This window comes from Mytilus californianus, unplaced genomic scaffold (assembly GCF_021869535.1).
Source record: "Mytilus californianus isolate M0D057914Y unplaced genomic scaffold, xbMytCali1.0.p SCAF_5, whole genome shotgun sequence".
NCBI lineage: Eukaryota > Metazoa > Mollusca > Bivalvia > Mytilida > Mytilidae > Mytilus > Mytilus californianus.
In genome coordinates, this window is record NW_026262701.1 from 8,089,925 (window position 1) to 8,102,444 (window position 12,520).

A 12,520-nucleotide genomic window follows, 5' to 3' on the forward strand; every position below is an offset into this window, starting at 1 on the left:
TGACACGGGGTGGCGGTTTTGAAGCGGAGAAAAAGCCATGAAGGTAAGTAAAAGTATCAAAAATTCTTTTTTGAAAATTTTTAGCAACAAATAATGTATTGCACGGAATGAACCGAATCATAATCTATTTTCAGCAGGCAGAAGCAAACGTTTCCAGTGCTTCGTTTTCTCAAACACTTCTCCACCAGTTTGGTCAGATCAGATGCAGAGAGCATATTGAGAATTCTAATTTCCACTCCACTTTTTGTTAACCACCTAACTCTCAGAATATTTCATAAAAGCAAATCTCACTTAAATTGCTGAATCTCGAAGACTGCAAAAAAGTTACTTCTAACACTAAATTAGGACAATTTTCACATTTGTGACCGATTGGGAATTTTTCGTTTCTATGTAGTAACATTTCAGCAGCACTTCCATCTCATACGATGTTCCAGAGTTTGTGTTTCCTATCATGATATCCTTTACAGGCGGTAGATTCTTACAAGGAAACTATTAAACAAAGGGTTCCAAGTGATTAATTTCAAGTCATTCCTTCGAAAGTTTTAAGGACGCCATCACAATTTAATTGACCGTGATGAAATATCAGTGTCACCGATGACCACGGATAATATGTTCCAATTCCTGCCGTAAAAATAATCCTATCCTTTTACTCGATTGAGACATCGCCGAATGACACTTATGACGGGTTCCACTAGTGAAGGGTGCCTACGCTTCCGAAGCAACCGAGATCACGCCAATTCTTGGTTTATTTCGTGTTTCTCAGTCTCCAGTTTCTAAGTAGTGTTTTGTGGACTCTTTTCGTCGTCTTTCGGTTCTTGCATGGCTTTGTCAGTTTCTCTTCTACTTATGAGTTTTGAATGTCCCCTTGGTATTATCCGTCTATTTTTTTTTTCACAAAATGTCTTTCGTTTCGTGACGTCGCATAATTTTAGACACACAATAAAGGTCAACAACCATAATGCATTTATATGCAACTTTCGCTCTTACACAGTTAAAAAAATCGTAGTTAAATCAACAATAAATACAACCGCAGCCTAATAAACATGCACTAGAACAAAAAAAACCATCTAGTTATGACAAATTAGTTCAACTTAACAGAAAACCATCAAAGTGGCGGTTAAAAGGCGGTAGTTGTGAATAACCAAGAATAAATTTATTCCTACAATTAAGGAAGTCTTTTAGGAGGTAGTTCAATAATCAAATATTACTGTAAGAAATGCATTTTCCTCTGAATCTCCTAATCCACAATCAGACAAAAACTTTCTTTACACAGAGAAAAGCTAAGTAAACTTAATTAGGCTTTTAAATTAGTTCCTACAAATTCATCTTATAAATTGATCTCTGAATAACCATGATTGCTACTAATATACAAAATAGCATTAAAACGCGGTGACAAACTGAAGAACATACACCCCCTGTTTTTTCCCACAAGACAAGAGACTCTCGTCCATAAATATATGTTTACTCCAAGCAAACCACACTAAATTACAAAAGGACACTTCCGCTCAAACATGGTTTCAGAAAAGAACGGTCTTGTGAATTCCTACTAATTCTCACAATTCAGGACCTGGCAAAAAAACATCGACAATAAAGAGCAACTAGATCTTATCCTCTTAGACTTTTCAAAGGCTTTTGTCAAAGTCCCATATGAGCGACTATTGTATATAATCGACCGTTATGACGTAAGAGGGACAACATTAAAATGGCAGAGAAACTGTCTGGAAGACAGACAGCAGTGCGTACTCCTGGAGGGAGAATCTTCAGAAAAATTGCCAGTGCAGTTGCGAGTCCCACAAGGTAGTTGCTTGGTCCGCTGATGTTTCTTATTTTTATAAATGACCTCCCAGAGTATGCGTCATCATCAAATGTTAGACTCTTCGCAGACGACTGTGTTCACTACCACCAAATAAGAAACGAAAGAGATGCGAACAACCTTCACAACGACCTGAATGGATTGCAACAATGGGAGGCAGACTGGTAGATGGAATTCCACTCTCAAAAATATCAACCCCTAAGAGTAACAACAAAGCGGAACATAGTAAAGGTAAACTACAACAACCTTGATTTTAATGTTACTTTAAAGAAGCACAGTTTCACTGTAGATAATTCTCACATACCCGCACATTTGTTGTTCTCCCATCGAATATGTACATAAAACAGAACGATAATACTCCCAGGGGAGGACTGTACTATAAAGGAGAAAAAGAGTAAAATAGATCTCCGATTTCGTTATGCTCATGGTCTGGCTGTGGCTTAAGATCTTAAAATTATGTTGATTATGTTATGTTGATTATGTTATGTTGATTATGTTCATATCTATATATGATTATCAAATTATTTGTGTCAAATATAAAAATCATTGTAATAAATTATTTTCCTTTTCGTGGGCCCTTCAATTGGAATAAAAATATCTTATCTCATCTTATCTTATGAGCTGCAACAAATAAATTAATCGAGTTACGATAGATCTGAATTTTAATCAGGTTGAATGTGAAAAAAGATCACACGGTGTAGAATGCTCACATGAAGTCAATTTATATCAAATTTCAGGACAGTGCTCACATGAAGTCATTTTATATCAAATTTCAGGACAGTGCTCACATGAAGGCACTTTAAACCAAATTTCAGGACAGTGCTCACATGAAGTCACTTTATATCAAATTTGAGGACAGTGCTCACATGAAGTCACTTTAAACTAGGGATGGCAACTCGGTGAAGATTTACTAATCGAGTACTCGTTGGATTTACTGAGCGATACTCGAGTACTCGCTCGGAAAAACATCTACAAAATGGAAACACAAAATTATACCCATTTTACGTATTGTGGGACGTTGTCTTATGGACGTAAACCCTCAACATTATTACCCAGGACTAGATAATAGTCCTAGGACATTTATACCATATACTAGTTATGTAAGTTGGCAATGATCTAATCAATTAATTAATAAACATCTATAGAAAAAAAGATTACCCAAACAATAGTAATTGGGAATCCTAAAAAAACACATTAATGATCAACAAAGGGTGATAATTAGAACTTACTGATGCCTTTAACCATTTTCTGAGGGTCGACACAGGGTGCAAAGAAAAGTTGTTCTTATTAAGTAATATTATCTTGTTAGCTTTTTCTGTGACGAGTCGATTCTCAACTTTGTTACGTAACTAAAAGTCCTGCTAATAAAAATATTTGCTCTGACGGTACAGAGGTAGTTTAATGACTCAGACACGCTACGCTAAAAGTGTAAGTCTTGGAAAGGTGCTCTTGTTCATAGTCCACCTATGATTGGAGGAATTTTAAATGACAATTAAACGCAAACATTCGAAACGTATTTTAATTTTGATTAATAATGATTAATATTAAATTTCCCGGGAGGTGCTCTTAATAAAATATTATTTCTTTAAGAAGGCAACAACATTCTTTTAGGAAACCGATTAGTCGAGTATCATTTTGGTATTCGATACTCGGCACTACCGAGCGATACTCGAGTACTCGAGTACTCGTTTAAATCCCTACTGTAAACCAAATTTCAGGACAGTGCTCACATGAAGTCACTTTATATCAAATTTCAGGACAGTGCTCACATGAAGGCACTTTAAACCAAATTTCAGGACACTCTTATAGATGTCCATAATGTATAAGAATGGATAAGTCATCGGTTAACATGAAGTTGATATATAAGTGATAAATGAAAAAAAGGTATTAGACGACATTGCACGCTCACATTTAAAAGCTTGATCCCAAATTAAGGAAGCTTTCATTTGTAGTTCCTGAAAAAATGCAACCAAACTTTCGTGTGACGGACGGATAGAGGTAAACAAATATATCCCTCTTTTGGAACTGGGTAATAAAATTGAATTACAACCAATGTTCAATGATACAGTGGTGCTTACGTCATAGACAGTTTAATCGTGCAATAAATAAATAAGTAACACCATCTAAATCAAATACAAAACATTTTTTTTTATATCCCACTGACCTACCTGAAAAATTCAACAACATAATAATGATAAATGCTCTATCCTTAGAGTAGGAGAAAAATGAATAAACTTTTAAAGTCAATGTCTTTTCCCTAATTCAAACACATAGGTTTTTTATATTACTTGTGATTCTGAGCTAAATTCACATCTTTAAAATTAGGAGTTAGTTTCATTAAACTGAAAGGAATACTAGTTAAAGATGGTAAAGAGATCTATTTTAAATAACACTGCGGGATGATACGTTCTTATCAATTTCGAGAAATTTTGGGAATTGCATTTTGATTTTTAACGAAAAACTTGAATTACCAAGTAAAAAGCGCATATATACTACTACCACGACTACTAGACAAAACCAAAACTTGACATGACATGATACAAACCGAATAACATAATAAAATAAAATCCCTTACACAGCAAAATGGTAAATGCACTATTGTTTTCTACACAGAAATTACATCCCAGTACAATTGATTATGCATACCGATAGTCGTTTATATTTTCACGTCCTACTCTCAACGGGATTTCATGATTTTTTAACATTTCCTCACTTTTTATTTCCCTGAATCCTAACCGTTGGTACACAGGCCTACATGACCGATCAATAATTCGAGCTTTTGGCATATCAATCTTTGACCGCCATGCATCTGCTTGTTTTGAGGAATTAGATTTTACTGTACATAAATTCCCACAATTCCCGGATTTTCCAGACATTGTAATATTGAAAACATACTTTTCCACTTCCGGTGTGTAACTTATACCTGTGAATTTGTACAATTCTTTTGACATTTCTAAAGGATTTTTAGCAAGATCTTCATAGAAAAATGTAAAAACTCTTTCCGGATACTTATTTGATAATATATCAATAGTTACGAGATCCCTGTATATTCTAGAACAAAAATCTATAACATTTGTCACAAACGATTTTAATGTTATCACTCCAAATTTCATTTGGGATAAAACTGTTGCCCGTGGGTCCCTAATTAGATGAATAATTTTCATAGACGGGAATTCCTTCATCAATGGTTCCAACTGATCGACTGGAAGACGAATTATTTTCAGCACCACGTATTTTGTCTGTATGCATACTTGTTTTAACATGTTAACACAACTATATATCGTTTCGTTTTCAGGTAGCATGTTTGATTCAAAAATTTTGCAAGCACCATATAGTTTTGCTTTTTTGCTTTTAGAAAGAAATCCATCGCTCCAGGTAACGTACGGAAGACCAAATAAACTGCATGTTGTCCAGTTTCTTATAATATCTCTTCCGGCATCAAGGAAACTATTATATAACCTATAAATATAAAATAATATATAAAAAAAAATCAACATACAGAAGGGTCTAGATTTGGTGGGGGAGGGGTCCTACATTTCTGTACTCTTTAATTTTTAAGGGTTTTTTTCTGTATTCTTTAATTTTTAAGGTTTTTTTTTCTTTATTCTTTATATTTTTTGTTAATTATTCTCTATTCTTTATGTATTAACAACCCATTATTGCTATTCTTTTTTTCGGGGGGTGGGGGTTGCTATTCTTTTTTTCGGGGGTGGGGGTTGCTATTTTTCTTTATTTTTTTCCCTCCATTTTTCTTAAATAGTGGTTCATTATTTTCTATTCTGTTAACACAATCAAGACCCTCATACAGGCATTTTTAGCAGCAAATTTTCCGGAATGAATACGATGTATTGACGATTGATGGTGAGTATAATGTATTGACGATTGATGGTGAGTATAATGTATTGACGATTGATGGTGAGTATAATGTATTGACGATTGATGGTGAGCATGATGTATTGACGATTGATGGTGAGTATAATATATTGACGATTGATGGTGAGTATATGTTAGTTATTTACCTGATTTGGTCTATTATTCCTTATTTAAAGTTAATACGAACTGAACTCGACCTCTAATATGTCCTGACTCTTTTGCATTGGCATGCATTAATAACCTGCATTTTCAGCATTGAAATTTCTTTGTCAAATGGTATGTTTGTGATTTCTACACAAAAGTTATATTAAATTATATAATGTAATTATGTAAACGAGACTAAATCTCCATTAACACAACAAAACCAAAATAACATCTACAAGTCAATTCACAGATACACTAATCTCTATATAGCCAAAATCTAGGCAATTTCTGAAGAAACACAGGGATACACTAATCTCAAAATAGTCTAAGTCCAGGCAAGTTCTAAAGGAATTCATCAGAGATTTCCAAAATTTGCGATTAGAAACAATTAAATTAATGTTCAAAATAACATCTACATGTAAATACAGATACATTAATCTCTAAAATGCCAAAGTCCAAACATTTCTGAAGGATTTCACGGATACATTAATCTCTAAAAACCCAATGCAGTCTAGACAAATTCAGTATGAGCAGAAGGATACATTAATCTCAACATAGTCGAAGTCCAGACAAATTGTGAAGCAACACACGGATACATTTATATCTAAATAGCCAAAGTCCTCACAAATTCTGAAGGAATTCACCAGAGATTTCCAAAATTTGACACTAGAGACCAATATATTTAATATTAAATTAAAAACATATGGTATGAATGCTAGTTTTTGCTAACACAAAGATATACACAAAGACATTCATATGTTAGGTTCCTTACTTGAGACAGAAATACTTTTATCATTTGACAAGGTTGGACTACTGTTTGTGCGTTTTCAAAACACCTCCATCTATTTTTAAACAATTTTAATTGAGAAGCGGCATATGTAAAAAGAGTGCATAAATTATTTTTATTTGTATACGCGTTATTGTGACGAAGTGTGTCTATTATGACGGTTTCATTGAGTTTAATGATTTTTCTGAATTAGGAAGAGTTGGTAGTGTGTATTTTTTTTACGTATAGTTCTGGTCGTTGCATAATCTTACCTTTCATTTCCGTCAAGGCTATAATAGGGCTGCTGCTTCCTTAGTTTAAACTGTGGAAGTCTGAGTGGTTCAAACAAATAAAATACATCTTTACTCTGTTGTAATATATCTCCGACAAGAGATGAACCACTTCTCATATAGGTTAATATAACAATTGGTGTTGGATGTAAATGATTGTCAGTTTCTGAAATATATGCATATGATACCTTTTAATTGTGTTTACTGAATAAAGGTAGATTGTTTGTCTACCCTCATCTTGTATTGTAAAATAGAAGACAACAATCGGTAAATATCGTTAATGAAATATGCACTTTTTCAGACAGGAATGCAATTCATTTGTAAGACTTTTTATTTGAATGAAGAAAATTATGTGTTTTATCTTATTATTTCGATTGCTTTTACAAATACAGAATATTTTTTGGTTTGAGGCAAATATTTTTAACTCAGTTATATAAGGGGAGATAGATCCGATAAGCTTATTTTATAAAGGAATGTACAGTAAATTTATCTAGTATTTTGTTTTGTAGAAAAATGAATTCGATTACCTCAGTTTTTCTTTTAATTTTCTAAAAACAGATTATAAGAGTTATCTTCTCATATTTTATTTTGAAATTCTATTGTAACCTATTTTTCTATTTATCTTCTTTTTGAATATTTTCGCATCTGTATTTCAATCATATTCTGCAATTGTTCAACTTAAGCTAGATGTTTTACTCATCCCGTTTATATATTGATTATCTGCACGCAACCATCGACAACTTTATAGCCACGTATCATTGGTGACAGAAAGGTAAGGAATGCAATTGGAGAAAATAAGTGCTTCCACTAATAATCTAATTAAAATATAGATCTTTGATTTCGTTATGATCATAAAACGAGTACGCCAGTTACGATCGATCTGAATTTTAATCAGATTGTCCCATTAATATATTAAGATAGCAACATATAAATTGCAAGTATCTTTTTTGTGTATTATTCAGCCGTTTTTTCCATTATCTATCATCCTTTTTTACCAAATTCCGTGCACCCATAATCAATATAAAGCTAATACAGCACCAAGCACCAAATTATAATATATTATTTGGTGAAAAAAGTTTACGTATGCTTCCGTTTCATTCAGGATTTAGTTAATCATCTTTACTTTGTTGACATGTACAGGATATTCATTAGCCTTACTTGGATTAGGAAAACATGAAACAATAGCAGTTTTCTATATTACAAAAACTACTTAATTCATATATAATTTTACACAATAAACACAAACACAAAACACAAAATAATCCAAACAAAAAGCCACGAAATATTTTTTTTAAAAAGAGAAAAAAGTAAAAGAGAAAGCCGGCGTAATTTTATAAAGGGCTCTTTTTTTGTAAAAATTAAATAACATCACTCACAGATACACAAATATCTCCAAATAAGGCTATGAAGTACTAAATGAAATATTGACGAAGACATTCAGTTGTACATACCTCCAATTCAGATATGAGAGTACATACTAGTTTTTCTGTGCTCTGCTTTTGCGAAGCATACAAAGATAAACGGTTCTTTTGACCTATAATAGTCTAATTGTGTTTTGTGTATATGTACACTATGGTTCTGAAGATTGTGTGTTGTGTATATGCACACTATGGTTCTGAAGATTTTGGTAAAATATCAGCATGTTTGAAAGTTTGAAAATAATCAACGTTGCATGTTTAAAGGCAACAAGAATTGGTAAATTTTAGCAATTTAGACCAACTTTAGAAAAAAAGATATAGCAAAATAATATTTAATTGTTTGACAAAGTATGTCAGATACGAAAACAGGTTGTTATAAGCTAGTAATACCAGTGGCTTAATTAGGAGTAGACTGGAAAGTGGGAGGGGCAAACTTCTTAAAGTTACAACAAAAATTATATCTAGTTTAACATAGTAGTTTGTCAGTGTCCTCTATCATTTTCATAAAATATTTTATCAATTTTTTGGCCAAAAGAAATCAATCATATATCAGTTATGGAATATTCATTGCATTTTAGTCGTTAGTGTTATCTACATTCGACATCAATAAAACAGTGTTTAATCACTACAATTATGTTAATGCCGATACAACGTCAACCACTGTAGTGAATACACCAAAGATATTGGTTAATACAATGCCTGGAGACTTATATCGCCAACCACTAATGAATACGCTAAAGATATTGGTTTATATTATTAATCAAATATTTTTAAGGATTTGTGATTCGTTAAAACTTGATCACATGTACATTTGTATTTACTCAGTTTGCACGCCAATACTGTTGTGTTTAGCTTTGCGTAGGTCAAAAACAGCATATTGCACAGGGCATACAGCATGTTACTAAAAATACATTCTAGAAATTCTAAATTTTTCATTGTTCATTCAATAGTTGTTGATTAATAATTTAACAATTGTAGCCTTTGGTTGAGGTCAATACGATGTTATATCGAACTAGAGAAGTATATCGACCTCGGACTTCGTCTTCAGTCAATATGCTTCTCTTATGTCAGTATAACCTCGTATCGACCTCATTTAAAGGCTATAATTGTATACTACAAGGCATGGATACTGTATATCGCCAACCACTAGTGCATACGCCAAAGATATGGGTTTATGCAAGGCCTGGATACTGTATATCATCTACCCGTGAATACGCCATTTATTGGTTTATACAAGGCATGGATACTGCATATCGTCAATCACTAGTGAATACGCCAAAGGTATTGGTTTATACAAGGCCCGGATACTGTATATCTATCGTCAACCACTGGTGAATACGCCAAAGATATTGGTTTATACAAGGCCTGGATACTGTATATCATCTACCAACGATCTATAGACTTTATTATGGTTAAGCGACACGAGTTATATATATAGAGAATATTATATGGCTTTTTCAATATCACATCCGTATCAACCCGAGTTACCAATATAATCCCAAGAGCTCTGCTCGAGGGATTATATTGGTTGAGGGTTGATACGGTGTGTGATATACACCTTATCGCTATTTAGTCCAATCCGGAAAAAACAGTCATTTAGACAACTTCCTGTTTGGGTCAACAGGCCGCAAACAAAGGTCATCAGTAACGAGCTGAGGGAGGGAACAATTTAGAAAGCGATCAATAGGAAACTTTGATAGATTATGATCCACTTTTTCCAAACTCAAATTAAAGTCAAAAAAATATTGTGTTTGAAGTATTTACGATGTTTTAAACAGGTCTCATTAAAAAGTATCATGCATGGTGCATTGTTTAAACAGGGTCCCAGATAACGTCAACTGGATGAAAAAGTTGTGTAATTTTAGAACTTATCCGGAATGGAATAAATAGCGATTAGGTGTATTGAAAAAGCCATATCATATACATTTTAATATGAGGCAGGCATTACCTGTGAAAGGGGACGAAGTCTATATAAATTATTTTTTTTAATTCAAACATATTTTAACTTCAAAATCTGTTAAAAAAGAAACGGAAATACCGTAACGTTTCCGATTTTGGTTCCGGTTGTTAGGGATTTTAGTTGTGACGTTATTTTAGTTATGACGTCATATTCAATGTAAACAAAGAAACGCTATCATCAGGTAACGTTTTTTCATATCAAAGAATAATTAGAAATGAAATTGTTATTGTGTTCCTTCCTATATTTTACTGGACTGATAAATATATATTTCACTCAAAGTCTCATGACAAACGAGACCGGAAGAAGGAAGTAGATTTCTGCGCAAATGCGGGAATTAAAAAAAGTTACAAAAAAAAAGTTAACGATTTTGAGTTCATTAGTACAATGAAAATTTCGGGAAATTTTCCCGATTTTTTTTTTTTTTTTTTTTTTTTTTTTTTATTGACTTTTCTACTGTAATAGGGGACTTCGTCCCCTTATTATATACATGTACCTCACGTAGATGTTTTTTATGTGACATGACGTCATACATATAAGGGGATTTGGAATGACGTCATACAGTTAGAGGTTTGAAATGACGTCATACAGGTTAGGGGTTTGATAAAGCTTTTGCAACAGTGACTGCAATCGATGACGTGACGTCATCCAGATTAAAGGTGTGATAAAGCCTTTGCAACCGTGCTGATATCGATATCAGCACGGGTGGCTGATACAGCACGCTTGCCAATGACTGTATTACACATACAATTTATCTGTATTTACTACTAAGTATATAATAAAGATATATATTAATTTTTAATGATAAAAGTAACATAAATAACATTTCGATTTCAAATGCAGCACTCAGTCAGCTATGTTAGCATTTATCCAATGTCGACTCAACCTCTGTTGTCATATTTATAAACATTTTCATATGTTTTACATCATTTACCGAGTTCAGCTATGAACAGAAAAATAAAATCATGTGAAAAAAATTCTTTATAGTTTTTTTTTTTTTTTTTTTTAATTTTTTTCCAATTTTTACCATCAGTTTTAAAATATTGGTCACATTTCACACCATGAATGAACTCAGTCACTTCAAGATTTTTTTTCCAGTGCATATGAAAGCATTATGAGATTAAATATTTTATTAAATTTTACATACAGTGTTCGCCATCTTGACTTATTTTCAGAGTTTGTTCATAGTTAAATAGAACCAAATGTCAATATATGATACTTAATATTTATGTTAATTGTCATGCTTTTATCATCAAACTCACATTTTCAGTTGCGTAGACTGAAAAATGTGGGAGGGGACTAACTTCTGAAAGTGACAAGCAGAAAAAAAGAAGTTAGTCAGTGTCCTCTTTCATTTTCATTTATTATTTTTGATAATATTTGTGTGGGGTGGTGGGGGGAGAGGATAACCATAGTCCTCCCTCCCGATGCCTACGTCCCTGATTTCATATCAATTAATCTTATTTTATGGTATTTACCTGATGACTCTTCTAACCGTATAGTCTCCTTCTTATTAGATTGGTCTGTCATGAACCAAACTGCTGTAAAATACAAGCTTATTCAATAGAAATAACGCTAACGCAAATATCGTTTTTTTTTTTGCTATAAATCAAAACACAAAGCTTTTCATCAGAATAAATGCATTATGTACAGCTATCACTGAATGATATGACATGGTTTGTTTCAATGATTATTTAGATCTCAAAGAAAGACACCTTCGCGTGGCTGTTCTTATGTATTTAAAAATTTATAGCGCAATAATAAAATAAAATAAAATAATTATGCCAAAAATCTTTTGTATCAGATTAATGTTATGATTTACTGTTGAGTGTAGTTTTACCAATATTACCCCGGTTTTTAGTGGGGTTCGTTTTGATCAGTCTTTAGCTTTCTATGAAATGTTTTGTACACTTGTTTGTCTTTTGGTCTTTTTCGTTTTTGGCCATGGCGTTGTCAGTTTATTTTTGACTTGTGAGTTTAACTGTCCTTCTGGTTTCTTTCGCTTCTCTTTTTCGAGCGTTTGAAATGAAATACAAAAACAACATTTTAGTATAAGTGTAACAGCTTTGCTTAAAATGTTCTTCGATTTCTGCTTTCAAGATTCAAGATTTTATTCAGATCGCTGCATACTCAAATGTGCTTCATTCTACGTTTTTACACGTCCATAAAGCTAAGAAAAGTGCCATCGACTCTTTGTACGAAATGGAGGGCGTAATTCCAGAAAAGCTTTTAAAAAAAATTGGACGACTTTATGCTGAA

General features: G+C 32.8%; 1 protein-coding gene across 15 annotated transcripts in view; it reads right to left on the minus strand.

Moving 5' to 3' along the window:
* Positions 1–3,937: 3,937 nt before the first annotated feature.
* The window catches only part of LOC127700630 (carbohydrate sulfotransferase 1-like), a 60,443-nt gene continuing 51,860 nt past the window's right edge, over positions 3,938–12,520 (minus strand). For all 15 annotated transcript variants that reach the window (XM_052204172.1, XM_052204173.1, XM_052204174.1 and 12 more), the window contains 3 exons: positions 11,740–11,802; positions 6,869–7,052; positions 3,938–5,272 (listed from right to left, as the gene is read on the minus strand). In XM_052204172.1, the coding sequence (XP_052060132.1) occupies positions 4,450–5,272; positions 6,869–7,052; positions 11,740–11,802 (1,070 nt within the window). In that variant the 3' untranslated portion in view covers positions 3,938–4,449. The remainder of the gene's footprint in view (positions 5,273–6,868; positions 7,053–11,739; positions 11,803–12,520) is intronic.